The sequence below is a fragment of the Bison bison genome, unplaced genomic scaffold, assembly GCF_000754665.1.
Source record: "Bison bison bison isolate TAMUID 2011002044 unplaced genomic scaffold, Bison_UMD1.0 scf7180017864368, whole genome shotgun sequence".
Taxonomy (NCBI): domain Eukaryota; kingdom Metazoa; phylum Chordata; class Mammalia; order Artiodactyla; family Bovidae; genus Bison; species Bison bison.
Window position 1 is genome coordinate 642,795 of NW_011494940.1, and position 18,997 is coordinate 661,791.

The 18,997-nt window shown below is 42.4% G+C and overlaps 2 protein-coding genes across 2 annotated transcripts in view; one reads left to right on the forward strand and one right to left on the reverse strand.

Moving 5' to 3' along the window:
• The window catches only part of NEK9 (NIMA-related kinase 9), a 37,201-nt gene extending 30,812 nt beyond the window's left edge, over positions 1-6,389 (forward strand). Inside the window, exons 21-22 of the mRNA XM_010855723.1 lie at positions 2,077-2,286; positions 3,775-6,389. Of these exons, the coding sequence (XP_010854025.1) occupies positions 2,077-2,286; positions 3,775-3,897 (333 nt within the window). The 3' untranslated portion in view covers positions 3,898-6,389. The remainder of the gene's footprint in view (positions 1-2,076; positions 2,287-3,774) is intronic.
• ZC2HC1C (zinc finger, C2HC-type containing 1C) lies at positions 5,433-18,921 on the reverse strand. The gene is made up of 3 exons (XM_010855722.1): positions 18,801-18,921; positions 16,658-18,005; positions 5,433-9,782 (listed from the first exon to the last, which is right to left on the reverse strand). The coding sequence occupies exons 2-3, from the start codon at positions 17,984-17,986 to the stop codon at positions 9,519-9,521; spliced, it is 1,593 nt and encodes a 530-aa protein (XP_010854024.1). The 5' UTR covers positions 17,987-18,005; positions 18,801-18,921; the 3' UTR covers positions 5,433-9,518.
• Between the last annotated feature and the right edge of the window lie 76 nt (positions 18,922-18,997).

The window sequence follows — 18,997 nt, forward strand, 5'->3', positions numbered from 1 at the left end:
TCCGACTCTTTGCAACCCCATGGACTGCAGCACGCCAGGCTTCCCTGTCCATCACCAGCTCCCGGAGCTTGCTTAAACTCATGTCCGTAGAGTCGATGATGTCATCCAACCATCTCATCCTCTCTTGTCCCCTTCTCCTCCTGCCTTCAATCTTTGCCAGCATCAGGGTCTTTTCAAATGAGTCAGTTCTTCACATCAGGTGGCCAAAGTATTGGCCAAAATATTTCAGCTTCAACATCAGTCCTTCCAATGAAAATTCAGGACTGATTTTCTTTAGGATGGACTGGTTGGATCTCCTTGCAGTCCAAGGGACTCTCAAGAGTCTTCTCCAACACCACAGTTCAAAAGCATCGATTGTTCGGTGCTCAGCTTTCTTTATAGTCCAGCTCACATCCGTACGTAACTACTGGAAAAACCATAGCCTTGACTAGACGGATCTTTGTTGGCAAAGTAATGTCTCTGCTTTTTAATATGCTGTCTAGGTTAGTCATAACTTTTCTTCCAAGGAGTAAGCATCTTTTAATTTCACGGCTGCAGTCACCATGTGCAGTGATTTGAGAGCCCCGCAAAATAAAGTCTGACACTGTTTCCACTGTTTCCCCATCTATCTGCCATGAAGTGATGGGACCGGATGCCATGATCTTCATTTTCTCAATGTTGAGCTTTAAGCCAACTTTTTCACTCTCCTCCTTCACTTTCATCAAGAGGCTTTTTAGTTCCTCTTCACTTTCTGCCATAAGGGTGGTGTCATCCACCTGCATATCTGAGGTTATTGATATTTCTCCTGGCAGTTTTGATTCCAGCTTGTGCTTCATCCAGCCCAGTGTTTATCATGATGTACTCTGCATATAAGTTAAATAAGTAGGATGACAATATACAGCCTTGAAATGCTCCTTTTCCTATTTGGAACCAATCTGTTGTTCCATGTCCAGTTTAAATGCTGCTTCCTGACCTGCATACGTATTTCTCAGGAGGCAGGTCAGGTGGTCTGGTATTCCCATCTTTTTTAAGAATTTTCCGCAGTTGTGATCCACACAGTAAAAGGCTTTGGCGTAGTCAATAAAACAGAAGTAGATGTTTTTCTCTCTGCCTTAGAAGTACCAAAATTGAAATTCCAAAATTCAAGTCCAGTATTTCATGACACTGTGAGGGTAGGTTGGAGTTTTAAGTATATGTCAGAAATAATACTTGTAGTCTATTGGGAGAGCAATGCATTTATTCTCAACTTTGTTAGAAATCAAATTGTGGTAAATATCTCAATAAAACTGTAAACTGGGGATCATCAAACTTTTTCTAAAGGACTGCATAGTAATTATTTTAGGCTCTGCAGACCATACAGTCTCTTGTAACCACTCAACACTGACATTGTAGCACAAAAGCAGCCAAAAATAATGCCTAAAGAATGGGCATGTTTATGTTCCAATAGAACTTTATTTTACAAAAACAGGCCGTAGGCTGAATTTGGCCTATGACTATCATTTGTTGACCCTTTTTAAAAAGTACAGTAGAAAAAGGGAGAAAAATCCAGGCTAGCATAATTGAAAAGCTTCCCAGAAGAGGAAATAAGGCCTTTGAAACTTCAAGGTAAACATTTTTATTCCTCTGTCAGTTAGCGGTCTTGAATTGTTTTGGTGATGCAGTTTATTGAGCGCCTCTTAAATCTCTTCTAAAGTGTGATCCACTATATTTCATGAATATTGACCTTTTGAATCATGGTGTCCTCACTGTGATCATACTTGTTCCAAACCAAATTGTGTATTCTCCCACAACTTTAAATTGGGAAGATATCAATGACTTTAAATTATTTCACAGAGTCCTCCAAAATAGATGATTTTTCTTTTACCTCACCGTAATGCAACTGAGGCACTGAGAGCTCCCTTGCTCTGTGATGTTAGAGCCAGCTTCTACAGTAATCCCAGAAGTTTTCTGTTTCTTTTACATTGACTTCATGTGTATGTGTGATTTTTCTTGTTACTTTAAAAGTAAAATCTGGTAGCACATAGAAGGGACATTGGATTAGGGAGCTGTAGCATCCAGGTGGAAGCTCCTATGACCCCTTTTCTCCTGTCTCTCTAGCCACCTCGGCTGAATCCTGCAGGAACATGTGCTGGGAAGGGAACACCCTTGGCTCCTACCTGTGCATGCAGTACTCTGCAGGTGGAGGTTGAGAGATTGCAGGGTCTGGTGTTGAAGTGTCTGGCTGAACAACAGAAGTTACAACAAGAAAACCTTCAGATTTTTACCCAACTACAGAAGCTGAACAAGAAATTAGAAGGAGGGCAGCAGGTGAGAGCATTAAAAGAATAATTCAGTTTCTAATTTTGTTTTGAAGAATCACAGAAACAAAACACCAGTCACTGAAATAGACTTACTTCTTTGCAAGTACTTATTTTTTGATGGTGTAATTTTTATAATTAACCCCAGAAGCTCAGTCTGTCTTTAGGCACCTGGATTGAATCATCTCATCACATAACTTCCATTGTTTTTTTTGTTACCTTTTTCTTTTACTTATTATGAAAAATCTTAAACATTGTATTTCAGTGGACTCCTGTATATACACCATCTACATTCAACAGTCGTTAATATGTTGCTGTGATTGTTTCAAATGTATATATGTTTAAATATGTGCTGGTATTTATCTGTGTGTATTTGAAATAGGATTGTGTGTGTGTGTGTGTATACTTTTTCTTTAGCTAAACCATTTTCAAATAAATTATGAAAGTCATGACATAGCTGCCCTAAATACTTTATTACATACATCCAAAAACAGACATTCATTCTCCTGGAGAACTATAGTACTATTATCACACTTAACAAAAATAACACTAGTGTTCTTAATTCTTATCTAGTACTCAGTTGACACTCAAATTTTCCAAGGTTTCCCACACACAAAAAAAATGTTCTTTATAACTTTTTATCAGACCAGCAACCAGTTAAGAACCTCCTTTTACATGATGTTTCTTGTTTCTTTTATGTAAACAATTCCCTGCATTACCACTCCTACCCCCTTTTAAAAAAAATTTTCCATGGCATTGGTTTGTAGAAGAAACAGGGTCAGTCAGTTAACAGAATGTCCTACATTCTGACTTTGTCTTATTTTCTTGAAATGTTGCTTCACTTGTTCGTCACCTTGTCATTTCTGTAAACTATAAGCTAGACTTAAGGCTTGATTAGATTCAAGCGAAGCATTTTTGGTAAAAAATACTTCACTGGTGTTGCTGCTTGCATCATTTTTAACGGGTCATAGTATTGCTCTGTATAGAGTGAACTAGGATAGAGAAATACTGTGAACCATTGGCTTTTTCCTTTACCAGCTTTACACGTTTGCACAAATTAGTTTGTTTCTCTGAGTCCTTGTTTTCACCTGAAAGAAGAAAATACCACCACCTACCTTGTATGGTTGTTTTGAGGATTAAATGAAATAATGTCTGTGAAGGTATTTTGGAAAGTAATACACACACTTGAGGTAAGCATGGAGTGATTGGCAGCAGTAGCAGGCAGGAGGACCATTTTGCCTAGGGCTGTTAGAGTTTTAAAACCGAAAATTCTGCATCCTAGAAAATCCTGCAGCCCTAGGCAAATTGCAACACTTGGTCACCCTACCTGCAACAAGTGTACAGGAGTGGACTTTACATAAAATCCTACTCTACTCAGGTAGTAGTATGGGCTCACAAAACTGTGGCTACGCATTCTTAGCGCTTGGCATTGAAAATGTAGTCCTGAACTGCCGTAACCAAGTGGCAGTTAACCTGGAACTGTGTTTTATCTGGACAGGTGGGGATGCATTCCAAAGGAACTCAGACAGCAAAGGACGAGACGGAAACGGATCCAAAGCCTGACTTAGATTCAGATTCCTGGTGTCTCCTGGGAACAGACTCCTGTAGACCCAGCCTCTAGTCTCCTGAGCCTGTCTAGCCTCCAGGAAACTGGGATCCAAAGACCTTCACAGCACACTTACTGAACGCAGAGCGCGCTTTCCTGGCTTCGTTCACTTGCAGACAAGGAGCGCGAGGCGGAGGTTCTGAAGCACTTTCCATGTACACTTGGAGAGTAGCACTGCCTATTAGGATCTAGGAGTGGTTTTGTGTTGGAGAACGGAGGGCCCCATGGCCCTGGCTTTGTCCTCAGTGACTGCCATAGCAACAGCAGCTCTGTACCTCATCTGGTGATCCCACCTTTGAAGAGGAGACACGATGCTCACGTTCATTTTGCTGCTAGCAGCTTATATCCCACTTATCACTTTCACCGTTAATTGGAAGCTGCCTTGGGAATTCAGTGCCAGGCATTGCACCTCTGGGTGGAGGAGGTTAAAGTGTAAAGCTGAAGAGGGCTGCAACCAGGTGCGGCCCATCCAGGGTCATCTGGAGAGTGGTGAAGTGTTCCAGGCCCTCTCAGGAGCCTTAGTCCAGGAAAGTATGTCTGGTGGAGTCAATCTCCAGCTTGTTTTCAGAAAGTTGAATTACTTTGTGCAGCTAAATGCTTTAGGAGGAACAATGGGCTTAGGTTGCTTTTCCTCTGAGAGTTGAGTGGAACTTTTTCAGTGAGGAGTAGAGAAAGAAGGGCAGGTCCCTCCTCGTCACATAGCAGGAGTGTCAGGGTGGGATTTCCCAGCTTTGGAAAAGCCTTTTGAGAGGTAAAGTGTCTCATAGAGAATTGAGTCCATGGGGCAGAAGAAATGGACTTTGGAGGAAACCATGAGGGGAGGTCCTCCTTAGCTGCCTCGGCTTGGCATCTTCGAGAGGACCTAGAGTGACTTGAGTCTTCTCCCCAGAGAAGGCTACTTGTGCCTCTGCCTTCGTGGCTCTTAGGGTTCTAATCTTGACATCAGCAGCCCCAGCCACTCCCTTTCTGTATGTCTAGTCAGTATTTTTCCCCTTTTGGTGTTTTATGAAGCCATATCAGTGAATCTGTATCATCTTTCCTACTTGAGTGGCCCAGAGCCAGCACCAAAACCTGGCAGTCCCTGAAGCCTGACAGAATAGGAGGATCCTGCCAATTTTGAGAGGAATTTGGCTGAGAGCCAATCCCCGTGTCTTCATGTCCTTGTAGACAGGAGCAAGCCAGCTCTTCCAAAGAGAGCAAGTGTCCTCGAAACGTTTGATGATTTTACTTAAGGAGGTGAGCTTTGTGTTTCCAGCTCACCTTTACATGAGCTGCCTTGATGACTGTCACATCCTACCTCCTTAGAAAGAGCTAAAATGATCTGTTTCATTTTCCCCAACCAACAAGTAAATGTTTGATATCTATTTAATATTTTGGAAGGACCTGTGCAATGGAAATTTTGCCATTTTCCCTAAAATTGGTGGTGTGAAGGCTGCTGCTCCAGGAAAACCCCACAGCTGGGGATGGGCAACTCTACTCAATGGGATCTTCTTTGGTTTGATATTCCCATTGTTTTCTCAATTCTGGGAAGCCTAGTACAATGGTACTAATGTAATCACCGAAGCCTTTTCTTAAAATAAGGGAAGGGGCCAACCCTGGATTAAAGTTACAAGTTCTGGGGACTTGGGGGGTTTGCAACAAACCCTAACAATGGGTTTTGGTTCATCATGTAAATGCAACTTTGATTTTTTTTTTTTTTTAAAGGACTGACTGGCCTTTCATGTTCCTGTATCCCTTATGCTCACCATCTCAGCAGGCCTGAGAGGCAGGGTCAGTTTGGGTGTTAATCATGAGTATTGCTTGTGCCATGGAACCGAGGGACATGGGCACGTTGCTGAGACCGTGGGGTGAAGGAGCACTGAAGGGAGGGTGGGAGCCCTGGCTCCAGAGAGGGAGTCACTCTCCAGCAGTGGAACGCTGGGATCGTTTGCTCTAGCATGTTCCCTTGGGAAGTCTTGGTTTGCTGTTAATCTGGCTGAGAATCTAAGTTCTGTGCCTTAGAGACAATTTGCACTTTCCCAAATTGTGCCTGGGACAGCCATATGATTTTTCCCACCAGAAAGCTATGCAAACAGAAACCAGTTCATAGGTGGCAGCCACACATCAGATAAGAAGTGAAAGGTGAGGCAGCAGAAATGCCTTTAACTGGTTTTCTGTAGCTAATTTTAAATTGTGTCCTACTTTTCTTCTTTATGTAGTGCTAGGTGTTTTAAGTTTTCCAGTAGTATTGCTTTTGCATTATAGTATAACCTGAGTTACTCCTTTGCTCTGACGTTGTTGCTGAAGAATTAGCTTATTGTTAGCCAGATGTTTGAAAGGTTGAGGGTGGAGTGGTTTGGCATTTCTGTTTTAAATAAACATTTCAACTCTCAATCAGCGCTATGCCTCAGTGAGCCCGCACATGGACCTTAGTCACTGGGGATCAAACACGCAGACTGCAGGCCTTCGTGGATCTTCGATTCAGTGAGTCTTCATATAAACAAATAAATGCAAGGGGCATTTGCAAAGAAATTATCTTTGCTTGTTTCCAATTTGTTTTTCTTGCTAATAGAATCATTTTTGCTGCTACAACTTTCTTCCCCCACCCCAAACTTGTAAAATATAGTGCTTAAAGTGCAGAAGGAAAAAAACATGAGCCATTAAAAGCGGAAGGGTGATGTCTTGTACTTATCTCCTCAGTTACAGTGGGCTTTTTCAAGTGATACTGCCAGTTTATGTTTATAAAACTGTTTTCCCTCAAAAAGGCTGAACTGTATTTGGTCTCCCTGACATAGCACAGCCAAGTTGTAACTTCTCTTGGCTGAACATTTCACTAAAGTTAAAAGCAAGAACAGACCTAAACTCATATTTCATTTGATTTTGCCATATATTTGGAAACATTCATAATAGAACAACTCTGGTGCAAGGATGTATTATAAATAAATTATTTCAAATGAGCATCCCTGGGCCTCGAAAGTAGTATTATTCATGATAATGTCAGGGCAGAGTGGCTGTAGTCAGGACTGCAAAACATGTTCCTTCTAGCCACAAAGCAAAAAATCACTTATCGCTGCAATGATTAACCATGGAGATAATTTAGTGGTTCATGCTGATCATTAAATCTCACAGAATCATGAACATTAAGGAGGGAAACACTATATCATTTCTCTGCTACCTCCTGTGTAGCTGTGAAAAGTGACAAATTGATGACCTACAGCAAATGTTGGCCAAAGGTGCTGTGTTGCATTCAACAGACTGCTGTTAATACTGTCTCAGCATGTCTGCATATACTTTTCAACAAAGTGAGTCTTACTGTGAGATTTTTTTCCCATTGCTTAACCTTTTGAACTTTAAAAATTTATAGCGTCTACTTACTAAAGGTTCTTGGATACAGTAGTATAACACAAAGACATTAACAAGCAGCATTTATTTATCCTCTGTCATCCTCTGCTATCCAGGAAGAGACTTAGAAAAAGGGTTCTTTCTTCTTCCCAAAGATCCAATCAAGCGAAATTTAAAAGACTAATGGATATTCCTGTTATAATCAAGGCCTAAACATGTTGAGATCGAAGGGAACACTAGGGCACTGACTATTGTTTATTTCTCTAGCAGCATAAGAAAGCGCTCCCCACACACACATTTGTTCTCCCTGGAGGCCCCTGGCCTGTGACCTTATAACATCATCCAGGGCTTCTGACCAGACAGACAAGGCAAATAAGTGAAGCACGCCAGGCGGGTGGTGCCCTCTGTGCTCCACCCCGTCTGGAAGGAGCAACTGGTTCCGAACCCCACTTGGTGCTGAGTAGAGCTGCAGGCCCAGGGTTTCCAGAACTTCCAGTTTTTCAAAAGATGCTCCATATCATCATTTTTAAATGTCAGATTATACTTTGAATGCTATGTCAGTCAAAACATACCTGTGAAGCAAAGCAGTCCACAGGCTACCACTTCGTGACCTTGGCCACCACTCATTGTCATCATCTATTGCTTTTACTATCAAGTGTGAAACTTAAAAGTGGGTACCTCATTAAACTTGCCGGGGAACTGTGTATATTGGGTTAAATATCTGGTGTTCCTCTGTGAGGTTTCTTTAAATGAACAAACAGAGGCGCCATTAGGTTATACCTCTTTTTCTTTGTAACAGGAAAAGCATAAAGCAATACATGCTGTTTTTTAAAATATATATGATTTTGTTTTCAGCCTAGTGTCCAGCAGCTTCACAGCTAAAGCCTTAAAGATGGGCATATCAAATTGGTCTGATCTGTTGGCCCAGCCACTCAGCAGAAGCCGTAGAGGAAATGGAACAAGAGTTAAGTGGCCATCTGTAGTTAGTTAATATGGCTTTGTGGTCTGCACAGTCCCCTTTGCCCAGGTCAGCTTCATTGACTTTTCTCCAGTATCTTAAACTAACAGTTTGAGTAATGCTCTCAGGACAGTAATCTTATTAGTATTTCAGATCTTTTGTGCTCACTTCATTCTACCTGAACTGGTATTTCCCCCATTAGACACTGCCTTATCACTTCTCCTGTTTGACAAGTCTGAAAGTGAAGTCACTCAGTCGTGTTCGACTCTTTGCGAACCTATGGACTGTAGTCTACCAGGCTCCTCCGTCCATGGGATTTTCCAGGCAAGAATACTGGAATGGGTTGCCATTTCCTTCTCCACTGACAAGTCTAGGACTCACTCATTTTATGATTTAATTTTAAATTCACGAAACCTATTTTTTCAGTGCCTAATTATGAAGGTTACTTGCAGTAGGCACGATTCTGCTGAGAAAATTTTAGATCTGGCATCTTTTCCTTCAGAGTTTACTTTTCAGAAGAGAAGTTTACTGTGATATAATCAGTACAGACATGTGACATTGAAATGTCCCAGCTTGCTTTTGCTGACATTTTGCTGCGTCATTTTAAAAGTCATCAAACCAAAATGATTTGAAAGCAGAGTGCTAACAACAGCTGAAATTAAAGTTCCTTCCTTTTTTTTTTTTTTGACATATGAAATCCATTAGAAAAGAACAACTACAGAGACATAATGTGCTTTCTCCCACCCCTACCCTGTAAAGTACATAAAGATGAGGTTCCCTTTATTACACAGTACAACATGGGGAGGGTTTAGGACATACTGGCGCCCCAACCTTACATACTTGTATTGACTTTCTGCCAGGACCATGTACCAGGGAGGTCATTTGCCTTACAGCAGAAGTGTATTTTTTATAAGAGATACCATGCATGATCCTGTGACACCAGTGAGCCAACTTCTTACAAGAACGAGAAGAGTTAACCAAACATGCAGAGGCAGTGGCAAGAAGGCACAACAAATGCAGGCATTTAACTAGCACAAACCATAATCAGGCTTGCGAGAAGAGAGCTTTAATGTAGCCTGCTCACTGCTCTTAAGTTTCTTCACCCATCAGTTCTCAGAGCAATTACATCAGGCACATCAGCCGGAGGTGGTGATTTAGTGGGAAGCTGAGGCTTCTTTTTGCATCTTTCTGCTTAGTAATGGGTCTCTCTTTCTTCACTGATCTCAGCTCTGCAGGCAGATCTGGGATATGTAAAAGTGTTAGTTCTTCCTGCTCTGCATCAAATTACTCTACTACTTACTGCTCAAGAGAAGCAGAAACCTTCTGAACCATCGAGGAGGTTTCCACTATTGTCTGCTCAACTGTAGTGCTTTCTTGGAGGCGGAGGACGGTTCTTGATGGTCTTACACTTGGGGATGTGCCGCTCTGCCACCTTGGGAGCAAAGTGGCGGCTACAGTGAGGGCATTGAATATAGTCTGGATTTTCTACAGGCAGGATGGGAGGCAGGTCTGAGGGGTTTCCACCTTTGGCAATCACCTGCTGGAACTCTCGAGCCTGACGGAGGGTACGGATGAAGGATTCATGCTTCTGTCTCCAGTTGCTCTTCCGAGGAGGTTCAACCTGTAAGTTGAAGAAAGACTGATCATTTAACTTGGTATCTAGGTCATCCCCTTCCTGAGTCTCCGTTAGAATGATAGTAAGGAAGTTAAAAGGGTGTTAATACACAAGGTCAGAGAGAACAGGAAAGGAGCAACAATGATAACTGACTTACCAGAGTGGAGACACTTAAGCCTAAGGGCCTGCAAAGGCGGATATCACTGAGAGGCAAGCTGGTTTTCCCTGAGAGGCTTAATGCTTGGAAATACAGGTAGTGGAAAGGGGAGGTACAGGGCTGGGAAAAGGTCGGCTCCCATGGCTCCTCTCCACCTTGCATGTCCAAGTGCCCAGTACTTCCAACACCCTCTCTGGAGAAACTGAACCAGACAGGTTTCAGACTCAGGATATCCGGGCATAATGGAGAACAGCATTAATCTAAGAGCTGAAATGGGATTAAGGGCAAGTTGTACGTGATGTATTGTGTCCCCCACCATCCTCCAGAGTACCAGGCACACTGGCACCCTCATAGGAGACGAGAGTTCTCTGGATGCATCAAGCAGTTGAGAGAAGTTGAAATGCTGACTCTGTGCAACCCCACTTCAAAGGCTCACTGTTTGATAACCCCAATATGAAAGCCTTCAGTCAACAAGCCCCACTTAAGCTTAAATATGAATGGACAGACAAGGATGACTAGACATTTGAGTAAAGCTCTGACTTTAAACTTTCCTGACTTCAGACTACACCACAAAGCTACAGTCATCAAGACAGTATGGTACTGGCAGAAAAACAGAAATTTAGACCAATGGTACAAGATAGAAAGCCCAGAGATAAACCCATGCACCTATGGGCACCTTATTTTTGACAAAGGGTGCAAGAATATACAATGGAGAAAAGACAAGTCTTGTCAGTAAGTGGTGCTGGGAAAACAAGACAGCTACATGTAAAAGAATGAAATTAGAATACTTCCTACCACCATACACAAGGATAAACTCAAAACAGATTAAAGATCTAAACATAGACGAGAAACTATAAAACTCAGAGAAAAAATAAGCCGAATACAGTGACATAAATCACAGCAAGATCCTCTATGACCCACCTAGAGTAATGGAAATAAACAAAGGAGATCTAATTAAACTTAAAAGCTTTTGCACAGCAAAGGAAACTAAACAAGATGAAAAGATAATCCCCCAGAATGGAAAGAAAATAGTTATAAATAAAGCAACTGACAAAGGATTAATCTCCAAAATATACAAGCAGCTCAGGCAGCTTAATATTAGAAAAATAAACAACTCAATCAAAAATGGGTAGAAGACCTAAACAGACATTTCTCCAAAGAAGATATAACAGATGGCTAATAAACACATGAAAAATTTGCTCAACATTGCTTATTATTAGATGCAAATCAAAACTACAATATATCACTTCACACTGGTCAGAATGCTCTATCTCTGCTCTGTTCAGTCATATCCAACTGCAACCCCATTAACTGTAGCCTGCCAGGCTCCTCTGTCCATGGGATTTTCCAGGAAAGAATACTGAAGTGGATTGCCACTTCCTCCCCCAGGGGATCTTTCTAACCCACAGATTGAACGCATGTCTCCTGCATTGGCAGGCAAATTCTTTACCACTGAGCTACCTGGAAAGCCAGAATGGCCATCATCAAAAAAATCTACAACTTGTCAGAGAGCAAACCCACCTAACCCACGATAACCCTCTCAGGCCGAGGGCTTCTCCTGAGCTCCGTAACAAGGCACCCAATAGAGGCCCGCTCTTAAGGCATCCTGGGGACCAACAGCCTGTAGACCCTCCTAGGTGACCTCTGATCCCCGGTGTTGATCTTAGTCAGCCCCTGGGTGGGCCGAGGGGGCGGCCATGGAGCTTGGGAGCTGCTTCAAGACCTACGAGGACTTCAAGGAGTGCTTCAGCGCCTACAAAAAGGAGAACAAGTGTTCCTTCATTCTCAGGGACTGCATCTCCGTCCGGTACCACAACCTCAACCATGGCACCTCTATCCGCGAGGACATCCTGTAAGGGCGTGGCGGGGGCAGGGCAGGAGGTTGGGGAGGAGGCCGGACGGTCCCAAAAAGAAGGGCGGCGTGGAGGAGGGGGTGCACCTGGGCGCCCCCCGACCCCGCCCCGTAAAAAAAAAAAAAAAATCTACAAACAATAAATGCTACAGGAGGTTTGCAGAAAAGGGAATCCTCTCGTACTGTTGGTGGGAATGTAAATTGATACAGCCACTATGGAGAACAGTATGGAGATTTCTTTAAAAACTAGGAATAAAATTACCATATGACCCAGCAATCCCACTACTAGGTACATACCCTGAGAAAACCACAATTCTAAAAGACACATGTATCCTAGTGTTCACTGTAGCACTATTTACAATGGCCAGGACATCTAGGCCAGGAAGCAACCTATATGTCCATCAACAGATGAATGGATAAAGAAATTGTGGTACATGTATACAATGGAATATTTCTCTGCCATAAAAAGGAACAAATTTGAGTCAGTTATAGTGAGGTGGATGAACCCAGAGTTTGTTACAGAATGAAGTAACTCAGAAAAACAAATATTGCGTATTAACACATATATATGGAATCTAGAAAAATGGTGCTGATGAACCTATTTGTAGGACAGCAATAGAGACACAGACACAGCTAACAGACTTGTGCACACAGCGTGGGAAGGACAGGGCGGGATGCAGCACTGACAGATACACATTACCATATGCAAACAAAGCCAGTGGGAAGCTGCTGTAGGGTGCAGGGCGCTCAGCCAGGTGCTCTGTGACAACCTGGCGCGGGCGGGGTGAGGTGGGAGGTGCGAGCAAGGCTCAAGAGGTAGGCTATGGCTGATTCACGTTGATGCATGGCAGAAACCACAACACTGTAAAGCAATTATCCTCCAATTCAAAATAAATTTTATTTAAAAATCATAATATCAACAAGTGAGTATTAGAAGAGATTTTGTCTATGAAATGAGAATATATATATTATGAAAAAGTAATGAGAAAACCAAAAATAACTATTATAAATTAATGCTGTGATAACTAAAAAACAGAACTGTTGTAAATAATGTCAGAAAAATTACTCAGAATGGGAAAAAAGAATTAAGATGGAAAGTAGAAAACATCAGAAAATTAGAAAGCCAATCTAGAAAACCCAACACCAACCAATAGGAGTTCCAAAAAACAGGACGAGGTGGAAATTATTAAACAAATAAGACACTAAACATTCCTGGAAATAAAGGTCCCTACCCTTGAGATTGAAATGGCCTATGCACTACCCAACACAATCACTGCAGAATTTCAGATTAAAGAGAGAATCCTATAAACTTTAATAAAAAGAAAAAATATATAGACTTCATATAATGGAGAAGGAAACAAAACGGCATCAGATTTCTCAACAGTAACACCAGATGCTGAAAGCTAGTGGGAAACTATCATAAAAGTTCTCACAAAATAATTTTCCATCTAGAATTCTCTATCTGGCCAATTCATCAGTCAAAAAATAAGACTATAAGATATTTTCATTCATCCCATGACAAAAAAATATGCCTCCATTCACCTTTTTTAATAAGCTTCTCCAAAGCAAGGAGTCAAGCAAGAAAAAGGAAGACACAAGAGGCTAGGAACAGAGAAGTAAAGAGAAGGTCCCAGACAACAGGTCTGCACCAGGCCTAGAGGAGAGCCAGTTTGAACTGGAGCAGGAAGAAAACAATGGGAGGGAGGTTTCGGAATAAAAAAGTCAAATGGATAGACTATGAGAAGTGTTTCGGCAGTTACAAAAACATTAACAGGTGTCTGCGCTGGGAAGATCATTTAGGGAGGGAAAAACATTTGAGATCAGTATGTAGGAAACCAAGCAAATTAAAACATGAGTCAATTATTAACTCTGGGTACATGTGGACAGGGGCAGATTCTGTTCCCTGAGCAGTGAACAACATTTATGTGATTATTATCATATAAATAGCTGACTACTGGTTTAACCTAAAATTGAGATTTCAGTACAATGGAAGGACAGAAGTGGGAGGAGATGGGATATGAACCCACAGTGTCCATAAGTGGAGGTGAACAGATCATGTGCCAAACCAATAAATCAAGAAAATAAGTATATTATTTAGAAATATACATACCAGAAGAGTCATCTATCCGAACTGCCTGTTGGGGATAGCTGAAAGGCAAGAGAGGGATGAGGCAGAAGACTGTTGATCTGCACTACAGGTCACTTAGTAATACATGATTTTTAAATGTACTCAACCATTAGATGAAAATAATATTAAAAAGAAGGGGAAAAAAGGCAAGTAGCTACTTGGTGATGAATATAGGAAGAGATGTTATCAAAGGGAAAGGAAGGATCCATCAGGAGAGTCTTACTGAAAGAGACAAGGTAAGAGAATCAGTGTTAGAGATGGTATCTAGCAACCTTTAGAATAGAATTAGGGGAAAGTTCCTCAACCGTATGATACTTACACTTTAATTCTTCGTTGTATTGGAGTTCATTCAATTAACACTTATGAATCACAAAGCACAAAGATGTAGTCTCTTACACTCAATGCATGATGTACAGTAGAGAGACCAGAAGTATGAGTCTATCGGAAATTATGTGAATATTAAAGGAGAAAAGAAAAAGCATCCATTCTTCTGAGTACACAGAAGGAATGACAGACACAAACCACTCAGCTTGCAAAGGCACAAAGCTCTGGAATAAGACTCAGGACAGTCTGAGGAGGGGAGTGCATCTCAATCCAGATACTTTCTGCCTTCCTATCCTCAACACAACATGTTTCCTCAAACAAGTTTCCACAAAGCCAGGGCATCTGATCTCAAAAATCCAATTGTTTTGCTTCATTGCTATGGTATTTGGGAATTTAAGAAATACAAGATTCTTTTTGGCTCTGGCCAGAAATGAACCACTGTAGTGGGACAGAGAATTCCCCAGTGGATTACCGGGTTGACCAGAAAGAAAACAGGAAAGAACAGGAACCTGTGATCATATCATTATCTGCAAGAGCAAAATGTTGACTTCTCATTGGCAACAGGATTTCAGGGAGATCATCGATAAACACAGAAACGACTTTCTTGTAGTCATTTCCCATACTAAAAGAAATAACTCTAACTGCAAAAAACATCTCTTAACAGCCTTCACATAAATGTGAGTTTTTAAAGGCCCCACAAATACACACATAAACTATAAAGTGCTAATGGACAAGAAATGCTAGTGTAGCAGTGGGGAGGGTTGGAAGGAAATGAAAATAAAATAATGCTTTCATAGTTTAGAGACAGGGCTTTGAGATCAGGTGGTCAAGGCTTTCCCACATTTTGGTCATTTGCATACCACTTTCACCTTATCCTCCTTACTATTGTTCTTTAAAGTCAATATTCCTAGAAATCAAGGGCTTGTTATGGTTTACTTTCCTAATACACATTAAAATTACTAAAATAAAAATTGTTTGTCAACATGCCATACTTATTTACAATCCCGGTGGTATAACCTTGACAATGTATAACCAGACAATCTTCTCCCGATCTGACTGTCCAAATGTGCTTATGAAGTTCTCCCAAACGTATGGAAGTGTCTTGAAGTCACTTTTTACAACCTAATTTTTCTGCAGCTAGGAATGTTCACCAAAAATAAAGTCCTCTATCCCAGAAAAAAAATCACTCCTAGGCATATATCTGAAGAAAACCATAATTCAAAAAGATATACACACCCCGATGTTCACAGCAGTACTACTTAGAATAGCCAAGATATGGAAGCAACCTAAATGTCCAGCAACAGAGGGATGGATAAAGATGTGGTACATATACACAGTGGAATATTGCTCAGCCATAAAAAAAGAATGAAATAATGCCATCTGTAGCAATATGGATGGACCCAGGGTTGTCACACTGAATGAAGAGAAAGCCAAATATCATATGATACCACTGTTATGTGAAAAAAAATTTTTAATGGTACAAATGTGCTTGTTTGCAGAACAGAAATAAGAGTCACGGATGTAGGGAACAAACTTGTGGTTGCCAAGGAGGAGTTGCAGGGGGGTATAAATTGGAAGACTGAGATTGAGATATACAGACTACTGTATATAAAATAAGTAACTAATACGGACCTGCTGTACAGCACAGGGAACTCAATACTCTGCAATGACCTATGTGGGGAAAGAATCTAAAAAAGAGTTATATACGTGTAGATATAGAGATGTCTATTCCTATATATGACTGATTCACTTTGTTGTACACCTGAAACTAACACAATATTGTAAATCAACTACGATAAAAATTATGTAAAAAATAAAGTCCCCCACCTTTAAGTTGTTTACACTCTAAATGGGGAGAAAAAGAATTCCAAACTTAATCATGTATTTCATGTATTTACTAAGAAGGTATATCAAAATTAGCCAAACTGGAAAAAGTAGATAGAGTTCCAGGAGTGGTAACAAGTCCTGATTTGGGGTGATGGTAGAATATTTTATAAAGAATGAGGAATTTTGTCAGGGTAGTGAAATGCTTCATAATATTTTTTTTTCATTCTCTTAAATTTTCTATAGTGTTTATTACTTATGTAACCAAAACGACATATTTTTTTAAGTCTAGATTTTGGAGTCATTCTGACCCAGATTTATATGCTGCCATTTAAAGCTGTTTGTGATCTTAAGCAAGTTAACCTGAGACTTGATTAATGAACTGATAAGACAATGAAATCTTCACAGGGCTGTAGTGAGGAACATATGAAAACCTCCCATCACTGTGACTGGCACACAGCAGTAATCAGTAAATCAAATGTGAATTTGTTCTCCCTATAAGACACATGAAATCTTTCTAAAGAAAATGGATGAGGACATAACAGGCTCTTAAAAGTGATCCCTACTCAATGGCAAATCCATAAGGCCCTTGTTACCTTGACTGAAGCTGGACCCTTCCAGTTCAAGTACTGCTCTAGTTCTGTGCCCTTGGCCCGGGCCCTGGAGGAGTCAAACACTTTTCTCTTGGAACCCTGCATCCTGCGGCAGATGCTGGAGTGTCTCTCCAGCCTGAGCAAGAGAAACTTTCGGCCGCAGTGGCTGCACTCGCCCAGTTCTGGCTCTTCAGTGGAACAGCTGGAGCCTGAAGAGTCTGGTGCCCTGGATGAGCTAGAATTGCTGGTGTATCTCTGCAAAGCGTTGAGCGGCGCTTCTGTAGCTTGAGAAAACTTCTCCTTCAATGGCCTTGAGACTCGGTCTCGGATTTTGTTATTGCTTGCCACGAGTCTTTCCCTTTTGAGCTTCTGAATTCTATAATTAGAGAACTGGAATGGACTAGAATTCTCTTGAGATTGTCCCCAAGTTTCGTCTTCTCCTGTGTCTCTGCTGAAGACCTCCTCAGACCCAAGTGCTGGAGAGAAGATAGGTGTGTATGTGGTGATGCCATTATCTTTAACTCTCCTCCGTGAAAGCACCATTCTCTGGAGCTCTCTTTTTTCATTTTCCTCAGCCTGTTCTTTTCCCTTCTGGATCCTTCTGAGTTTCTCCTCCGTCTTCTTCAGCTTTTCCCTCAGAAGAGTCTCTTTTCTGCGGATTTCCTCCCCTAAGCTCTCCCCTGCAGCTTCTAGTCTTTGGATTTGCATCCACTCCGTCCTGTTGGCATTTGCCATGACCCTTTCCTCCTGAGTGGCAGCAACTGGACCAACCATCGATGAATTCACCCAGTTCCTCGAACCAAAGCTACTGTACGAATACTTTCTTGGCTCAGGGGTTCTTGGAAAGGCGTTCTGGTCTCCATCAGTGCCAGTCTCACCTGTACTATGGGACTTCCGATGAAATACAGGTTTCAGAGGGTATGCTCGGTCAACCCCCACTCGCTTCTTTGTCAAGGGGATGAATTCCTGGTCATTTGTTTTGGGATACTGGCACTGAGGGTCTGATGTGTAAAACAAACCCTTGGCTTGGCCCTGGGGATTGCTCCTTGAATCGTGCTGGCTCATTCCAGCACAGTGGGGATACGAACAGCTCTGGGCTTTTGTGCAGGTGTTCCACTTGGGGTGAGTGTAGAGATTATCCAGCATCAGTTCTTGGTTACTCCAAAGTTTCTGCTGGAAATTGTTCCTCGGGTGCCCTGTAGAGGACCGCTGGGAAGAGTCACCTTTTCTATAGGGATCTTGCTTAGCTGAATGGAGCTCTGGAGAATCCCTTTTATTATGTGGGAGCATAACACCCATAGGCAGAGGCAACACCAACTGGAGACCAGCCATTCAGGGCCTGGACTGAAGCCTAGGGGAGATTTAAACCAGACATATGTGAGGAGTTTGTCTGAGGTTTACCTCCACTGCTAAAGTTTCTACATCTGTTTCTACATGTGCCTAACCACAATTTCCCTTAAACTTTTTAGGGACACTGTTGCTGGGTCCACCAGAGCTTTCACTCAATAAGCATTTGGTGAATGCTTACTGTGTTCTGTGGGTGCTTATTAGGTTCTGAGGATAGAAAAAGGAGTGTGATACAGGTGTTCCTGCCACCTACCTTTCCTTTATATCACTACCAGCCTCTGCCATACACAGTGATGCTCCCGCACACACAATAATACACTCCAAAGCAGATGGAAAGAGCTATCGGATTGAAAGTCAGTTTTTAGGCCTGTGACACAGGACAAGCAGCTTCCCCTCGCTGGGGATTCGCCCAGAGTTACAGGACTGGAATTTAGGGGCCGTAAGACTCTGAGTCCAGCCCCATCATTTTATAGGCAAGAAAACTGCAGCCCATTGGTAAGTGACCGGCACAAAAACTCTCGGGCTTCCCTCCTGCTGGAACCGTGCTTGACCCTAAAGAGCACAGAGCCGGTTCAGGGCATGCAGCAGGTGCTTGGCTGCCAAACCCTCACCCAAGGACCACACGATCCGGCCACCGCGGGTTTAGATCGGAACGCGGAAGTTGCGTTCTGTCCTGGAGGGTCACCCGGGACGTCCCCGACTTGTGACTCCGCTTCGAATACAAGCCCTCGGCTCTTCAGTCCGTCGGGCCTTGGGAGATCGATGCGCTGACCCCATGCCTTCCCGCCCTTCCGCGTACCTGAGGCTTTTTTGGAGGTGGCTCCCGCTTGGGGGAAGCCGCAGGACTCAGGTTCCCTCACCACTCGCCCTCCCGCAGCCGCCGGCCGCGCAGGCACTCTCAGAGGGCAGCTGTTATTCCCGTTGCCTGGAGACGGGGGCACGTGCGCGAGCCCAGCCCCGCCCCGCCGCGAATTCAGCTGGGGCGTGCGCAAGCGC

Coding starts and splice junctions, on each gene's coding strand:
- ZC2HC1C (XM_010855722.1), bottom strand. CDS start 17,986: ATGGCTGGTCTCCAGTTGGTGTTGCCTCTGCCTATGGGTGTTATGCTC. Junction 9,783..16,657: donor AGGGTCCAGCTTCAGTCAAG/GTAACAAGGGCC, acceptor TTCAACTTACAG/GTTGAACCTCCTCGGAAGAG.